Raw genomic sequence first — 18,824 nt, 5'->3', positions numbered from 1 at the left:
AATAGTGAGACGGGCTTTTCTTCTAGGCCATCTTTCCAGGTCAGAGAGGTGCAGACATAAACACACGTAATTCATTCAGTACTGATGGGAAGGCCCGCAAAGGGCCAGACTGAGTTTTGGGGATGCAGGATGAAGGATACACACCCTGCTGTCAGGCGCTCCCAGCCTTGCAGGAAGAGAGACAGCATCAACTGTGAAATGTGGTGGAGCGCACTTGTGAGCAGAACAAGTGTGTCGGCTCTGGGGGTCCCCCACTTGCGCAGAGGGTAGAGAACGAATCGGGGACAGGCCTTGCTGGGGGAAGATGAAGAAGGATGCAGCCTCCACTCCACGCCTCCAGTGAGGTCACAGCCAGGCCTGCGCTGCACCTGCTGGGCCTGCGTGGCGACACGTATTCCCTTCAGGTGGCTTATTTATTTAACTGGGCTTCTCATCTGAGGGCCTTGACATGGGAACTAGGAGCCATGGAGACAAGTCTTATTTTGTTTGTTCAAACACAAACCATTTTACGCGCTACTCTAATGGCTGTCGCTGGCTTAGAGGTCACTGGGAACATGAATCGGCGCCAACAGTAAATACACCGCAACTGGGAGATATTTGACAACATGGTCCTATTTGGTTTTCTAAACTGATACGCATGTTAGATGAACACTCCCACTGTTTCACAATCCTTTTGGAAATATCAGAGCTTATGAAGATGTCTGGTGTCAGAAGAGCCCAGTAAACACAGGCAAGAATGTGAGGCAGACAAAGACTGCTTTAGTGCCTTCCCACCGACGCGCCACCCTTGTCCTTCCTGGATGGGCCTCTCTCACATCCAGCGGACATCTCTTGCTCTCTCCACTCTGACTGAGCTAATCTGGGGGAAGGAGTTGACCCAAGTTCCTCACGCGCCCTCCCATGGGCACAGAAAGTGTTTTGAGGGCATGGGAGCTCCTGTCGCTGCTCGCGAACGCACACATCGAGGGCGACACCGGACTCAGAGACCGAGGCCCCCCAGCCCTGCAGGCACGGCCCTCACCTCCACGACGAGCTGAAGATCGTCCACGTACCGCTCTTCAGTCTGAATCAGCTCGTGAATGTAGCCCTGCCTCTTCCTCTCCACCGGCTGCATGGTGTCCAGGCTCTGGAGATCAGCACACCCTGCGGGAAGACGGGGCACAGTTCCAAAAGAGTATTTTAGTCTTCTTTGCAGGAAACAGACATGTATCAGCAGATGTGCTGGGCTTATGAACGGTGCCTTGAACAAGCCACATGCTTCCCGAGCCGTGCCCGGTGTCCCCCAGAGCGGTGCGCACCTGCGGGAAGCCGGCCTGACCAGCCGCCACTCCGAGCAGCAAGCAGCAACGCCCATAACATCTCAGTGTGGCCCTAACTTCTTGTCCAGATAAATGACAGAATTAGATTTTTAGAAATGGCCTCAGAGAGATCAGAACTGTGTCGAACTTATGAAGAATCTATGCAGTTCTCATCACCTCAGGACATTTTCAAAGATACTGAAATGATTAAATCAATCAAATGCTTGAGGCCAGTGTTTGCCAAAGTGCAGGTCATAAGCCATCCGTGGATCCTTACGTCAATTTAGTTTTTTTAAAAATGTGGGTTAGGCTCTCTCTCTCAAATAAATTAATAATGCCTTTTAAAAAAGGGGGTGCCTGGGTGGCTCAGTCGGTCAAGCGTCTGCCTTTGGCTCAGGTCATGATCCCAGGGTCTTGGGATGGAGCCCCACATCGGGCTCCCTGCTCAGTGGGGAGTCTGCTTCTCCCCCTCCCTCTGCCCCAACCCCTGCTTGTGCTCTCTCTCAAATAAATAAAATCTTAAAAACAAATGTGGGTTGGGGGCCCCTGGGTGGCTCAGCTGGTTGAACCTCTGACTCTGGATTTTAGCTCAGGTCATGATCTCAGGGTCATGAGATCCAGCCCTGCATCAGGCTCTGCCCTCAGTGGGGAGTCTGCTTGAGAGTCTCTCTTTTCCTCTACCCCTCCCCTTCTCTCTCTCTCAAGTAAATAAATAAAAATGTGGGTCAGGCTTAGCATTAAACAAACAAATACAAACGATCTTGTGCACAGGACTGGTAAGTATTGTTCTGTGAGTACTTTTTGTTAGGTATGTAGACTATATTTCTTACTGTTAAAAAATGTTTGAGGAACATTTCTCTAGATTTCTGAAAGTTAAGTGTTAAGGTTAGGAAACCTGAAATCCCCGGGATCCAGCAGTTCCCAACAAGACCACTGCCTTAACCCACTAGAATAAAGAACTGGTTCTGGGACACCACGACCATAAGACCTTGAGGGAAGTCTCTAGCAGCCTGGCATCAGGGTGAGTGGCACTGCATTCACTTCAGCTCAGTCAGCACATGGGAGCCTAACTGAATGTCAGACTGTGAAGTGACACAATTCCAGAACTGCGTGGTACGTAGCTGAGGGCTTGCTTTATGCACGGTGACAGGGGACTACCTCAGGTAGCCCTACCTCAGACAAGAAGAAAAAGCAGGTAGGTACCTGCTACACACGAGGGAGACAGGAAGCCGAGTGAGGCGTGGATGGGCCTCGTGGCTGAGGTAACCACGGAAGGCAGCGCGTGGAGGTGTAACCGTGCCCAGCCCTCATCGACGGGGCAGGGTGGGGACAGATACGGAGGCACCGCTCGGGGACGTGCTTGTCTGGCACTGGGAACACATAAAGCCACAGAGGCAGAAAATGCAAGGAGCAGACCGGGCTTTTCAAGGGGGTTTCTCTTTCTGCTTGCCTTTGAGTTTTTATATGTTTTGTATAGATTTGGGCTAACAGTTCTAAGGAAGAAAACTGGTCTCTTTTCTGTACATGGTGCCCACAGCTTAAAAAAAAAACTCTTCTCACAGTAAAACAGAAATAGAATAAGGCAGGTTGTGTTTGGCGCTTTCAAGAAGACATCATGGTGCCACTGTCATGTTCGAAATTAGCCAGCTTTTCTGGGGACCGTACTGTATTCTGTTCTGCAGGGGACAGCCGCAGGAAGACCAGTGTTCTGACCCCGTAAAGCTAATACAGACGCCTGTCTGACGAGGTTGTGTGGAGCGAGGAGGCCGGAGGGGAAATGTTGATCGTGACGCGACCCGGGATCACGGGTCAGAGCCACCAGCCGACTCAGATGGAAGCCCTCAGAACCGTTTCTAAGTTTCTAAGGTCACTCCACCTCTTACACTTGTGTTTTACAGATTTCAGCCACTCACGTTCTGCTACATCCACATTCCACCTGTGCTTTACATAATCCTCCTCTGTAAATTTACTCATGTTTGGCTAAGTATGTAGGGAATCGTGGGTTTTACGTACTGTTTATGTTTCTTCTAATACTCACTAAAATACACACATAACCATCAGAATAAAACAAGTCCCCCTATGGGGCACCCGAGTGGCTCAGTCGGTTTAAGTATCTGACTCTTAAGCATCTGCTCTCAGCTCAGGTCTTGATCTCAGGGTCATGAGTTCAAGCCTTGCATTGGGCTCCACACTGGGCATGGAGCTTGCTTAAGAAACAAACCAACCAACCAACAAGTCCTCCTCGGTACTGTTTTGTGTGCCATCACATTGGGTACCATGGGGATATGGGTATCACACTTTGGGAAACAACGATTTACAGTAAAACCCACAAGCATCAGCCTATCTGTTCTGTACCTTGGAATAATAGGAAAAGTCTCAGATATTTTATCATTTTAAAAAAAATTCATTTATTTTAGAGGGCGAGGAGGGGCAGAGAGTGAGAGAGAAACCCAAGCAGACTGTGCTGAGCACAGAAGCCTGATGTGGGGCTTGATCTCATGATCCCGAGATCATGACCTGAGTTGAAACCAAGAGTCAGATGCTCAACCGACTGTGCCACCCCAGTGCCCCTGTTTTATCATTTCTACGGCTAGAACATGCACAACATTAGTTTTATCAGGATGAATGCGGGGACCATCCTTATATTCCACTTCTAACGTAGCCCTGTGCATTTCATTACAATGATTCTTAAACTTTTATTCTCTTCAAGTTTCCAACTTGACCCCGACCCTCACTTTCAGAAGTTCTTACCTCTGATGTCAGAGCAAAGAAATAAAGACATGGTAGCCCTTTTACTTCTGCCCTTCATCTCCCTGCTCACACCCCTGTACTTCCTTCCTGTGTCAGGGGATGGGGGATCCTGTTTCTTCCTGAAGCTGGCATCCTTAGCCAACCCTCTGCTTTTGGCCCCTTGCGGTCCTTCCCACCCACACTGTCCAACATCTGAGCCGTTAGCAACACGTGCCTACTGAGCATCTGAACTGTGGCCAGTCCGAGCAGAGAGGTGCTCGAAGTGTAAAACACACACCAGATTTCAACGACCTAGTACAAAACCAGAACATAAAATAATGCATTAATAATTCTTATGCTGACTGCATATTAAAATGGCAATATTTTAGTTAAAAGTAAAAAAAATTATTCAAATTAATTCCATGTTTTACTTTTTAAAATGTGGCTTTTGGAAAAATTTTAAATTACATATGGGCTGCATTTATCACTTACATTATATTTCTCTTGAACAGCTCAAGCCAGCTGGAACATTTTTTATTATGTTCCTTCCCTAACAGAAAGTTTTAGTGGCTTCTGCTATTTGCAGAATAACGTCTTAGCTTAGCAGCACAGGGCTCCGGAGTCTCCATAATCCACCCATGGCCTACATTTGCAGCCTCACCTTTGACCAGGTAGCCTGCCCGTTAGCTACCCCAGCCCAGGCTCAGTCCCCATGACGTGCTGTACACGTGGTACACACTGCCCATGTCCTCTTCTCCACACAGGGTCATCTTACTAACCCTTCAAGGTACAGCTCACGTGACCCTGCTACAGGGAAACTTTCCCATCCCTGTCCCACTTACCCCCAGACTGCCTCTTTCTTGTGCTTCCAGGCCAGTTTGCATCTGTATTTAACATTTCACGTAATGTAACCTGCACTATAGTTAGTTAGTTAGTACGTCTCTCCCGCTGGAGGTCAGAGACTGTATCACCCACAGTTTGATAATATCAAATTTAACACAGTGTTTTGACCATGGAGGTCAGGAAATATTTGTCAAATGGCAGACTATTGGGTTGGTCCCCAGACCTGTTTCTCACCTTTCTTCTGCTCTGTACTGCAGGGAGGCCAACCCCAGAGGCTGCTTGTATAAGCTCCTATTTTAGTTGGCTTCTGCCCAGGTTTGGCCAATGAGAGGAGGCTCTGGAAGGAGAATATAGGGCTAACTGGAAAACAATCCTTCTGCTAGAAAAGTGAGAAGACAGGAGAGCTTTTAGGTCTGCGGAGTAAAGAAGTGAAAAATTGTTGGGTTTGCATCTCACATAAATTTGGAGTTCAAGAATTCCAAAACTGGGGCACCTGGGTGGCACAGCGGTTAAGCGTCTGCCTTCGGCTCAGGGCGTGATCCCGGCATTATGGGATTGAGCCCCGCATCAGGCTCCTCCGCTATGAGCCTGCTTCTTCCTCTCCCACTCCCCTTGCTTGTGTTCCCTCTCTCGCTGGCTGTCTCTATTTCTGTCAAATAAATAAATAAAATCTTAAAAAAAAAAAAAAAGAATTCCAAAACTGATAGATTAACAGAGAAACTGGTCCCTGGCTGGTGATACCCTTAGGGTGCCTGGCCAAAGAAAATGTACAACTGTCCAGGGGGTCTCTCTCACAACCTTGGTTCCACAGGATTTCCATGGGAAAACCAAGTCTCACTAAAGATGAGCTCAAAGTAAAAAATTACAAAAAATAAGGAATGATCCACCATAAATAAAAAATGATGACCAGAACGAACCCTAAGAGGGGCGCCTGGCTGGCTCAGTTGGTACAGTGTTCAACTCTTGATCTTGGGGTTGTGAGTTCGAGCTCCATGTTGGGTGTAGAGATTACTTAAAATAAAATGTTTTTTTTTTTTTAAAGATTTTATTTATTTATTTGACAGAGAGAGACAGCCAGCAAGAGAGGGAACACAAGCAGGGGGAGTGGGAGAGGAAAAAGCAGGCTCCTAGCAGAGGAGCCTGATGTGGGGTTTGATCCCAGAACGCCGGGATCAGGCCAGAGACGAAAGCAGATGCCTAATGACTGTGCCACCCAGGCGCCCCTTAAAATAAAATCTTTAAAAAAACCCCAAAAACATAGGTAATAGAATAAAATCTAAAAAAAAAAAAAAAAGGTAAAATATGTATATTTAAAACAACCCAAGACATACATGAAAGGTTTGAAACCATAAACAGAGTCTATAAAAAAGAATGGGCAGATATATAAAGAAACTAATAATAAAAATGGCAAATATTATCATGGAAATAATAAATTAATAAATTAAATAGCAGATCAAACACATGTGAGGAAAGGATTAATAAATCTGAAGGCAGATATGAAGAAATTAAGAATGTAGCCCAGAAAGACAAAAAGATGGAAAACATAAAATGGAGATTAAGGAACACAGAGGACAGAATGACAAGGTCCAACATACATCTAATGGGAGTCCAGGAGGGGAGAACAGAAATAATGGGAAGAAGTAATATTGAGATTATAATGGTTGAGAATTTTTTAGAATTAATGAAAGATATACCTCCACATATTCAAAAGGAACAATGATTCCTGATTAGGGGGGGAAAAAAAGAATCCATACCTAAACTGCAAAACACCAAGGAGAAAAAAAAAAAAAAAAGGTTAAGATGGCCAAAAAGAAAAAGCAAAATAACTACACAGGAACAGGAATCACACTGGCTGTACGCATCTCAACACAACAGTAGGGGGTACTGAGCAAAAATAACCGTCAAACCAGGATTCTAATTATATACCATTCATGGAGGGAGAAATACAAACATTTTCAGACAAAGTTTGAGAGCATTTACCACTAATAGACTGACTAAAGGAACTATTAAGAGGTGTATTTTGGGAAGAAGGAATATAATAAGAAGGAATAATGAGGGGGTGCCCGGGTGGCTCAGTCAGCCAAAGGTGACCTGCCTTTGGCTCAGGTCATGATCTCAGGGTCCTGGGATTGAGCCTGCTTCTCCCTCTCCTCCCCACTAGTGCTCTCTCACTATCTCTGTCTCTCTCAAATAAATAAATAAGTAAATAAAAATTTTAAAGGAAGGAATAATGAGATGTAAGGAATGGTGGAGAAAGAAAAGAAAAGAAAAAGAAAGAAAAAAAAGAAAAGAAAGGAAAAGAAAAGAAAAAAGAAAGAGAAAGAGGAAGGAAGTGGGGAGGGAGGGGAGGGAGGGAAGGAAGGGTGAGCAAAAATACTAGTAAATATGTGAAAAATCAAAATAATGATTGATGATATAAAATGATGATAATGATGGTATAAATTCAAGGTGGATTTTAAATGTACCTAAAAGTATTTTTTTAAAACACAAAGCAGCAGTAACATGAGGGGCAGAAGGAGAATCATTAGAGATAAAGGATCCCACCCACACTTATCAGAAGGAATATAAACATCAAATTTAGACTGTGTGGAGGCAAACACATATGTTAGAAAAGGAAAGGTAACTACTCAAAGAATAGACAGAGAAAACATAACTTTCAAACCAGTAAAGGGAAATAAAGGAAGTAAATTTGATCAAAGCAACAGAAGTAACATATAGGCAGAACAATAAGAAGAAAGAAAAGCATTGTAAATAGAAAATATATAATAAGATGGATATGAATAGAAGTATTCCATTGTTCCAATAAATGTAAATTACTTAAATCTGTCAATTACAAGAAGACTTGAGATTGGATTTTAAAATTCAGGTAGATGCTGGGGAAGATGGCAGAGTAGGAGGATCCTAGGGTCACCTCATCCCACAGATACAGGTAGGTAACACTGACATCAGTGTAAATAACCCAGAAAATGTCAGGAAGACTGGCAGGATTCTGCATAGCTAAGTGCACAGAAGAGGCCACACTGAAAAGGCCAGGAAGGGCAGAGACTCAGCTGGGAGCCAAAGTGACCTGTAGGACTGTCCTTGGGAGGTAGGGATGCCATGGGCACAGAGAAGGGAGAGAAGCAAACTCCACACCAGGCACCCTGGGCACAGGGGACTCTCACTGGGAGGACAATCCCCATAATATTTGGCTTTATAAACCAGAGTGGATTACCTTTGAAAGTTCTTACAATCAGTGGGGCTTAATACCTGGAACCAAGGAAATTCAAATCAAAACCACACTGAGATACCACCTTACGCCAGTTAGAATGGCAAAAATAGACAAGGCAAGAAACAACAATTTTTGGAGAGGATGTGGAGAAAGGGGATCCCTCCTACATTGTTGGTGGGAATGCAAGTTGGTACAGCCACTCTGGAAAACTGTGTGGAGGTCCCTTAAAAAGTTAAAAATTGAGCTACCCTATGATCCAGCCATTGCACTACTGGGTGTTTACCCCAAAGATACAGACGTAGTGAAGAGAAGGGCCATATGCACCCCAATGTTCATAGCAGCAATGTCCACAATAGCTAAATCGTGGAAGGAGCCGAGATGCCCTGCAACAGATGACTGGATTAAGAAGTTGTGGTCCATATATACAATGGAATATTACTCAGCAATCAGAAAGAATGAGTTCTCAACATTTGCTACAACATGGACGGCACTGGAGGAGATAATGCTTAGTGAAATAAGTCAAGCAGAGAAAGACAACTATCATATGATTTCTCTCATCTATGGAACATAAGAACTAGAATGATCAGTAGGGGAAGAAAGGGATAAAGAAAGGGGGGGTAATCAGAAGGGGGAATGAAACATGAGAGACTATGGACTATGAGAAACAAACTGAGGGCTACAGAGGGGAGGGGGGTGGGGGAATGGGATAGACCGGTGATGGGTAGTAAGGAGGGCACATATTGCATGGTGCACTGGGTGTTATACACAACTAATGAATCATCGAGCCTTACATTGAAAACCGGGGATGTACTGTATGGTGACTAACATAATATAATAAAAAATCATTATTAAAATAAAAAAAAAATAAAAATCAGTGGGCAAAACTGTGGGAGAGCCACAGGGTGATAGAAAACTGAGTCCCCGCCTTAAAGAGCATAACAAATAGCTCTACTGAGAAATAGCACAGAAGCAGCAGTTTGAAAAATGCTTGGGTATATGGGAAGATTTATTTACTAATCTCAGAACGTATGTTGGAGGGACAGGGATCTTTGGGAGACTTCTCCAAGAGCAAAGGAGCTGGTAGGACCATTTCTCTCCCCTGACCCCCTGCGTAGATACATGAACACTTGTGGGAATCAGTGCATTGCAAACATTCTCATCTAGCTTGCTAACACCAGGTGCCCCGCCCCGTGTTCTCCTGTGCACCCACCCCTCCAACCTGACCTTGACAGAAATCCATCCAAAGCAGTGCCACAAACATGGCAGTGTGCAAGGAGCCCCGAGAGGGGTCAGCACCACCCCAGAGTGACTCCTGCCCCAGGAAGAAGGGAAGAAAACTACACATATCAGTTCCACTTTGGCTCCAGCAGTGAGCTAGGGGTAGATATCTGGCCTGCCTGTAGTCCTGCCCACCAACAAAAGCTTCTCAGGGGTCAACACAGGAGAGCACCCTACAATTCAGTGCTACTGCGGTTCTGGTCAATGACTGGTCTGACCAAACTTAAGCCCAAGGTGGCCCCAGAATGGCCCACTAACAACACAGGGACCCAACCCTGCCTACAACAGGCAGAGAGAGCCACTGTAGACACCTACACTGAAGGCAAATGCAGCTCAGCTACAATAATAGGTTCTGCTGAACAGGGGACTTTGCACTGCAGAGCACTACAGGACCTCTTCTTCATAATGCCACTACTTTCAAGAGAAGGAGATGTAGTTAACTTTCTTAACATAGAGAAACAGACACAGAGTTAGACAAAACAAGGAGACAGAGGAATATGTCCCAAATGAAACAGCAGGACAAAATCACAGTAAGAGAGCTAAATGAGATAGAGATAGGTAATAGACCTGACAGAGAATTTAAAGTAACGGTCATAAAGAGACTCAATGGACTTGAGTCAACGACCTCAATGAGACCCTCAACAAAGAGACAGAACACACACACACACACACACACACACACACACAGAACCAATGAGAGATGAAGAATTCAATGCCCAAAGTTAAAAATATACTGGAGGAAATAAAGAATAGACTAGAGGAAGCAAATGGATCAGTGACCTGGAGGACAGAGTAATGGAAAGCACTTCTAGCTGAACAGGAGAAGGGGAAAAAAAGAGTATTAAAAAAAAAATAAGAACAGATTAAGGGAACTCAGTGACACCATCAAGTGTGATAACATTTATATTATAGGGATCCCAGAAGTAGAAAAGAGAGAAAAGGGGGGCAGAACATTTACTTGGAGAAATAATAGCTGAAAACTTCCTGAATCTGGGAAAGGAAACAGAAATCTAGATCCAAGAGGCACAGAGAGGCTCCAACAAAATCAACCCGAGGAAGTTCACACCGAGACACACAGTAATTAAAATAGTAAAAAGTAGTGATAAAGAGAATTTTAAAAGCAGTAAGAAAAAAGAACACAGCTACATACAAGGGAAACCCAAAACCAGTAGAAGGAAGGAAATAATAAAGATTAGAGGAGAAATAAATAAAATAGAAACTGAAAAAATAATAGAACAGATCAGTAAGATCAGGAGCTGATGCTTTGAAAAGATCAACAAAATTGATAAACCTTCAGCGAGACTCATAAAAGAGAGAGAAAGAGAAAACAGGACAGAGAGAGAAAGAGAGGACTCAAATAAAATCAGAAATGAAAGAGGACTGGGTGTTATACGCAAATAATGAATCATGGAACATTACATCAAAAACTAAGGATATACTGTATGGTGACTAACATAACATAATAAAAAATTATTATAAAAAAAAGAAATGAAAGAGGAGAAATAACAACTGACACCACAGAAATACAAAGGATTACAAGAGAAAATTATGAAATATTATATGGCAACAAACTGGACAACCTAGAGAAATGGATAAATTCTTAGAAACATATAACCTCCCAAAAATGAATCAGGAAGAAATACAAAATCAATATACAGAAATCTGTTGCCTTTCTATGCATTAATAATGAAGTAGCAGGAAGAGAAATTTTTTTTAAAAATCCCGTTTACAATTGTACCAAAAAGAAAAAGTACCTAGGAATAAATTTAAACAAAGAGATGAAAGACCTGTACTCTGAAAACTTATATATAAAACAATGATGAAAGAAATAGAAGAATGCCCAAATGGAAAGATATTCCATGTTCATGGATTCTGAGAACAAATATTGTTGAAAATGTCCATACCACCCAAAGCAATCCACAGATTTAATATAATCCCTATCAAAATACCAACAGCATTTTTTCCCCCAGAGAACTAGAATAATCCTAAAATTTGTGTGGAACCACAAAAGACCCCAAGTAACCAAAACAATTTGGAAAAAGAACAAAACTGGAGGTGTCACAATCCCAGATCTCAAAATATACTACAGATCTGTAATAATCAAACAGTATGGTACTGACACAAAAACAGACACACTGATCAATGAACAGAATAGAGAGCCCAGAAATAATCCCATGATTAAATGGTCAATTAACCTTTGACCTTTAAAGGAGGCAAGAATATGCAATGGGAAAAAAATAGTCCCTTCAAAAAATGGTGTTGGGAAAACTGGATAGTTACATGTTAGAGAATGAAACTGGACCATTTTCTTACAACACACACAAAAATAAACTCAAAATGGATTGAAGACCTAAATTTAAGACTGAGTCCATAAAAATCCTAGAGGAGAACACAGGCCGTGACTTCTCTGATATTATCCACAGCAAGTTTTTTCTTTTCTTCTTTTTAAAGATTTTATTTCTTTTAGAGAGAGAGAGAGAGAGCGCGCACACACACACACATGAGCAGGGGGAGGGGCAAAGGGAGGGGGAGAGAAAGAATTTCAAGCAGACTCCACACTCAGCATGGAGCCTGATGTGGAACTTGATCTCATGACCCCTGAGATCATGACCTGAGCTGAAATAGAGAATCAGATGCTTAACTGACTGAACCATCCAGGTGCCCCCACAGCAAGTTTTTTCTAGATATGTCTCCTGAGGCAAGGGTAACAAAAGCAAAAATAAACTATTGGGACCACATCAAAATAAAAAGCTTCTGTACAGAAATAGAAACAATCAACAAAACAAAAGACAACCTAAAGAATGGGAGAAGATATTTGCAAAAGACATATCTGATAGAGGGTTAGTATCCAAAATACATAAAGAACACCAAAAAAACCCCAAATAACCAAATTAAAAATGGGCAGAAGACATGAACAGATATTTCTCCAAGAAAGACATCCAGCTGGCCAACAGATACATGAAAATATGCTCAACACCACTCAGCATCAAGGAAATAGAGATCAAAACTGCAATGACTATCACCTAACACCTGTCAGAAAGGCTGAAACCAAAAACAGAAGAAACAACAAGTGTCGCCAAGGATGTGGAGAAAAAGGAACCCTCCTACATTACTGGTGGAAATGCACACTCTTGCAACCATTGTGGAAAACAGTATGGAAGTTCCTTAAAAAAATTAAAGATAGAATTACCATACAGTACTGTAATTCCACTACTGGGTATTTACCCCAAGAATATGAAAACATTAACTAAAAAGATAAGCACACACCCATGTTTACTGCAGCATTATTTACAATGGCCATATTATGGAAGCAGCCCAAGATGAATGCATAAAGAAGATGTGTGGTATATATAGACAATGGAATATTACTCAGCCATAAAAATGAACGAAATCTTGCCATTTGCAAGAAGTGGATGGAGCTAGAATGTATAATGCTAAGTGAAATAAGTCCGTCAGAGAAAGACAAATACCATATGATTTTACTCATACGTGGAATTTAAGAAATAAAACAAATGAACAAAGAAAAGAGACAAACAAAAAAACTCTTAGATACAAATATAAAACTTTTAAGTATAGAGAACTGGTGGTTACCAAAGAGGAGGTAGGTGGGAGTGAGAGAAACAGGTGATGGGGATGAAGAGTACACTGTGATGAGCACTGGTGATGTCCGGAAGTGCTGAATCACTATACTGTACACCTGAGCTCATATAACACCGCATATTAATTATACTGGAATTAAAACTTAAAAAAATTCAGCTAGATGCTATTTATGACACCTAATCTGTAATGTTACAGAAATGTCAGAAGTAAAGGTTTGGAAAAAGCTACACATTTACAAAATATTAAAAAGCAGCTAGGGAGGTTTTATTAGCAGCAGACAAATTAGGCTTTCAAAGATCTGTGTAAACATTGTAAATATTTAGGATAATATAATAATTTTGATTTTATGTGCAACAGGACAGCCTCAAAATGTAAAATTAACAGACAAAATTACCTCTGAAAAGGGGGGGGGAGAAAGAAAGAAAGAAAGAAAGAAAGAAAGAAAGAAAGAAAGAAAGAAAGAAAGAAAGAAAGAAAGAAAGAAAGAAAAAGGGAGAGAGAGAGAGAGAAAGAGAGAAAGAAAGAAAGAAAAAGAAAGAAAGAAGAAAGAAAGAAAGAAAGAAAGAACGAAAGAAAGAAAAAGAAAGAAAGAAAGAAAGAGAAAGAAAGATAAAAAAAGAAAGAAAGAAAAAGAAGAGGAGCAAGGAGGGAGAGAGGAAAAAAGAAAAAAGATCTGAAAAATCTATAATCAAAGTAGTGGACTGTCATCTCTCTCAATGAAAATTAGTAATGAAAGATCTGAATATTAACAGGTATTAATATAATGAACACATATGCAAGAGAACACATGTTCTTCTCAAGCACCCATAGAATTAATTTCAACAAATACCAGAGTCTATATTACTGTGTAAAAACATTTCCTGACTGTAACTGAAAAATTAAACATTAAAATTATTTTCAAATCTTATAGTTTAAAGAAGAAGAGGTTCTAAAGCTCCACATCACTTCCTCCTTTAGCATTTGTGACAGTGGATCACTCCCTCCCCTTTAAAATCCTTCTCTACTTGGCTTCTAGGTCACCACCTCGCCTCACGTCCTCCTACCTCACTGGCCAGTCTCCTCCTCTCCTTTCCTAGCTCCTCCAAAACCCGCAGACTTAATGTTGGAACCCAAAGTCTCAGCCTTGTAATTCTTCTCCACATCCAGCCACTGAGTCTGGTGGCTTTAAGTATCACCTACGCACTGAAGCACTCCCAAACAAACGTATACACCAGCCTGAATATATCCTCTGGATCTCACCATGTTCTACGGCCTACCCAGTATCTCCACTTATCGATCTTAAAGGTAAGTAATGGTAATATCCAAAACCAAACTCCTAATCATCTTCCCTGCCCCTCCTCCCTCATCATGTGCCTTCATTTAATGGCAATTCCATCTTCCGGTTGCTTATGGCCAGGATCTTTAGGCACACCCTTGATACTTTTCTTCTCACATCTCACATTCAATCCACCTGTTGGCTATATCCTCAGAATACACCCATAGTCTGACGACTTCTCATTATGTCCACATTACTTCTCATTATGTCCACTTGGATGATGCTGATCGGGCCACCACCACTGTTCACCTGCGTTACTGAACTAGCCTCTTAACGTGTCTGCTTGCTTCTGAGCCCCTCCCTGTCCCAACCCCTGCTTTCATCTAGCACGCCAGAGTTATCCTGTTAAAGCACATCAGATCATGTCCTTCCTTTGACTAAAACCCTTTGATGGGTTCTTGTCACTCCCGGCAAAAGCCAAAATACTTAAAAACAGCCTCTAAGAACGTAGACAGTCTCTCCCATTTCCTCAGTTAACCCTCTGTCCTCAGGTCTTCCTCTTGTTTCTCCCTCTGTTCCAGCCACACCGGCCTCCACACTGTTCCTCAAGCATTACGGTCATGCCCCTGGTGGAGGCCCTGACATGTGCTCTTCCCTCTGCCTAGAATGATATTCCAGATAGTTACATGGCTCCCTCCAGACAGCTGTCCTGTCCTTCAACTCTTTGCTCCCATGTCACCACTTCAGACAGGCTTTATCTGAGAAGCCTGTTTAAAACTGAAATCTGTCTGCTTCAACCCTCCCCCACCAAGCCATCCCTCCCTTTCCCTAACCTGCTTTAATTTTCCAAGACATGACATATTCATTCATTTTGTTTGTTTTCTGTCTTGCCCTACTTAAATGTCAGCTCCAAGAGGGGAGGAAATTTTTTTCCCCGTGTTTTAATCTGCTATATCCCCAGTGTCTGACACATAGTAGGTCTTCAACAAGTATTATGTGATATGAAGATAAGGTCTGAACTGCAGGAGACTACAGGTGGCCAGAGAGAATGATGAAAACTTACTGGTAAATTCTTTCTGCTAGACAGGAAGGGTGGGAAAGTAAGAAAGGAGAGATCATGGCGACGATCAGGTGAAAGTCCCCAGGGCCACAGGACCCCCCCCCCCCCCGCTCCCACCCCACAACTTGCGTGAGGACACAGAGACTGATAGCTGAGTTATACACAACGAATAACAGCTCGTGTAAACTGTGTCCCACAGAGTTGGGAGGCAGCTGCAGACTAAAGGCACGCGAGAGCAAGAAGCAAATGAGAGATGCCTAAGAAAGCAGAGGAGGGAGCTCTGCGAAGATTCCAAAAGGTGATCGGACAAAAGATGGTTTGTGATGACGAAGACAAAGAGAGCTTGTTCGCATTATGTCATAAAGTCCCAGAAAAGTCCTTGCCCATTGTGAGAAGAGCAATGCCACTGAACAACGCCATTCTCTGTCCTAAAGAAGCAGCCAGAGGATCACATAATGGTTTTCAGTCTCACTGAGTCGAAGCTCAGCGAAAAGACAATTTTTAACAGTAAATCCAGATGACTAAACTGTGTGCATTTTCTGAAGTCTGCCTTAAAAAAGAGATTTTATTTATTTACTTGAGAGACAGAGAGAGAGAGCACGAGTGGGGGAAGGAGCAGAGGGAGGGAGAAGCAGATTCTGGACAGAGCACAGAGCCCAACGCTGGGGCTCCACCCCACGACCCTGAGATCATGACCTGAGCCGAAATCAAGAGTTGCACGCTCAACTGACTGAGCCACCCAGGCGCCCCTGAAGACTGCCTTTAATACAGAAGTTTTGTCAGGGCACCAGAAAACTACTGGATATCTTATTTTGTAAAAGAATAGCAGTTGATCCACTTGGCCACTATTATTGAATACAAACTATGTACCAGGTAGTATGCTCCCACCATGAAGCCACAGATATTTGCGATTTTGTTTTTGGAAATTTAAATAATTGTTGAACAAATTTTTAAACTCGATGTCTTCTTGATGCCTGTCAATTCTTTGTCACCAGGAGTCAGGTTGTTTAAGCACAAAAACAGAAGTTAATATTATATTCTAATATTGCAGACCATCAGAAAGGATAATATTTGGTTATCAGTAAATGGGAGTATTCCAGACTTCCCAAAGCAAGTCTGCTGATAAACACCAGTGGACAAAGAAACATTTTATTGGTTTTATTTTTATTTTTGACTCTAGAGTGAAAGGTCATAAGCCTAAAGGAAAGCGAAGAACTCCTATTGGTAGACAGAGATGCCTCCAAGGCTCAGCCTCGAAGGAGTCTTGTTCAGGCTGATCCTTGCGACACCTAGACTGCCAGAGTTCTATCGCGGACCCAACTGAGGGACTTGATGTGCTATGTAAACACAGCACATTAGGAAGAGGTGTCATGCAACTCTAGTTTTCGTGTCCGCCCAACATATAGCCTCTAATCTGAACATAAAAATAACCGTTACCAACAAGCGTATGACGATTTACCACCTCTCATCAACTCTCTGAACAACAGATTATCACTCTGACCCCTGCTGTGTAAATCACAGACTCCGAAGTTTGGTGGCTAAGAGACTTAGGGCAGAATTTAGAGCTACGGAGTCCCTACATCTAGGCCTCTTGGTTTAAGTCTTACACTCTGAAATGCCAAGCCATTTTAAATGGTGCTTACACAGCCATTCTCCTTGAGGCAAACCACGCACGACAGTGTGTATAAACGTGACCTGGTCTGATGCTTGCCGGCCTGAATTCTAGAGGAGAAAAGGGGCACTTTTCTGGAAATGCCAACAGAGCTCTCACTCTCCTTTAACTCATTTTTGTGTCTAAGTGACGACTGGTACCTACATACTTTCTCTGTTACACATGCAATGAGTAGCTGTGTCCCACAGCTAACTTCTTATGCACTGTTCCACATACTTCTGCCTTGGAGTCAGACTGGGACTCGAGTTCTAACTCCACCACTGGCTAACCCAGACACGTACCCAAAGTACCCAGTCCATCACCCAGGACAAAGCAAAGGCTTAGTAAATGTTAGCTGTTATTTCTAGTCTCTGCGTGTTAGACACTGACCCAGTGCTTCAGAGACCCCTCAGTCGCATCTGCAGTGTAGGTTTCTCAACCTCACTATACACAGGTGCGGCTGTCTCAGGAAGTGAGCGGGGAGAGCCGGGCTTCAAAGCAACCCTCACACCACACTCCCCGGCACATTCGCTCTAGCACTCTTTGATTTTATCCCTCCCTTTGACTAAGTGATTTTGCCTTTTGACAACAGCATTGACATCTCTCGTGTATTTCAGAACGTGTTCTTGTTTAAAACAAAGTTCAAAACGTGATTATGAAGACAAACTACTCAAACCATAGGCAAAGGGTCTAAATACACGTCTCTCTAAAGAAGATACGCAAATAGCCAACAAGCACATGAAAACATGCTCAACATCATTAGCCACTGAGGAGATGTAAATCAAAACCACAATGAGATGTCCCTTCACACCCAGGGGGATGGCTACAATAAGAAGTTAGATAATAACAAGTGTTGCTGAGGATATGGAGAAAGAGAAACCTTGTGCCCTGCTGATGGGAATGTAAAATGGTGCAGCTACTTTGGAAAATAGTCTGGCAGTTTCTCAAAAAGTTAAACACAGGGGCATGCCTGGGTGGCTCAGTTGGTGAAGCATCTGCCTTTGGCTCAGGTCATGATCCTGGGGTCCTGGGATCAAGCCCCTCATCGGGCTCCCCACTCAGCAGGGAGCCTGCTTCTCCCTCTCCCTCTGCCCCTCCCCACCGTTCATGTGCTTTCTTGGTCTCTCTCAAATAAATAAAATCTTAAAAAAAAAACCAACAAAACGTTAAACACACAATTGCCATTTGATGTAGCAATTCCACTCCTACCTAGTGTATACTTAAAAGAAATAAAGATGTATGTCCACACAAAAACTTGTACACAAGTATTCATAGCAGCATTGTTCATAATAGCCAAAAAGTAGAAACAACCCAAATGTCCATTAACTAAAGAATGGATAAGCAAAATGTGGTATACCCATACAATGGAATGCTACTTAGTCATAAAAAGAAATGAAGTATGGCGGCATGCTACAGCATGGCTGTACCTTGAAAATACTATGCTGAGTAAACTAAGCCAACCACAAAAGCTACACATTTTACGACTCCGTGTGTATGATATGTCCAGAGTAGGCAAACATACGGAGACAGAAAGTAGGTGATTAGTGGCTACCTAGGGCTGGGGGTGGGCGTTGTACAGGAAGATAGGAGGATACAGGGTTAAACGGTTCAGGGCTTCTTTTGAGGGTGATGAAAATGTTCTGGAACTAGCCATCTGTGGTGATAGTCGCACAACCACTGAATATACTAAAAACCATTCAATTCTACACTTCAAATGGATAAACTGTATGGTATATGACTTATATCTCAATAAAGCTGCTACCAAAAGAAGCGATTATGTTTATAGCTTTACCCCTCCAGACGCGGTTCTTAAAGATTCCTGTCCTTGTTTGTCATAATCAGTCTTTGCCTCCTGCTTCTCTGTGTATACCTGCTACAAAGAGGAAACACTGAGCCGC

General features: G+C 42.8%; 1 protein-coding gene across 12 annotated transcripts in view; it reads right to left on the bottom strand.

Annotated features, from left to right (window-relative positions):
- The window catches only part of ITSN2 (intersectin 2), a 133,243-nt gene that overhangs the window by 15,903 nt on the left and 98,516 nt on the right, over nucleotides 1-18,824 (bottom strand). For all 12 annotated transcript variants that reach the window (XM_087863815.1, XM_087863823.1, XM_087863822.1 and 9 more), the window contains one exon: nucleotides 1,022-1,143. In XM_087863815.1, the coding sequence (XP_087719941.1) occupies nucleotides 1,022-1,143 (122 nt within the window). The remainder of the gene's footprint in view (nucleotides 1-1,021; nucleotides 1,144-18,824) is intronic.

This window comes from Ursus americanus, chromosome 7 (genome assembly GCF_024610735.1).
Source record: "Ursus americanus isolate L20-20 chromosome 7, mUrsAme1.1.p, whole genome shotgun sequence".
Taxonomy (NCBI): Eukaryota; Metazoa; Chordata; class Mammalia; order Carnivora; family Ursidae; genus Ursus; species Ursus americanus.
The sequence above is the reverse complement of the archived record's forward strand: the minus strand, read 5'-3'. Positions and strand labels throughout refer to the sequence as shown.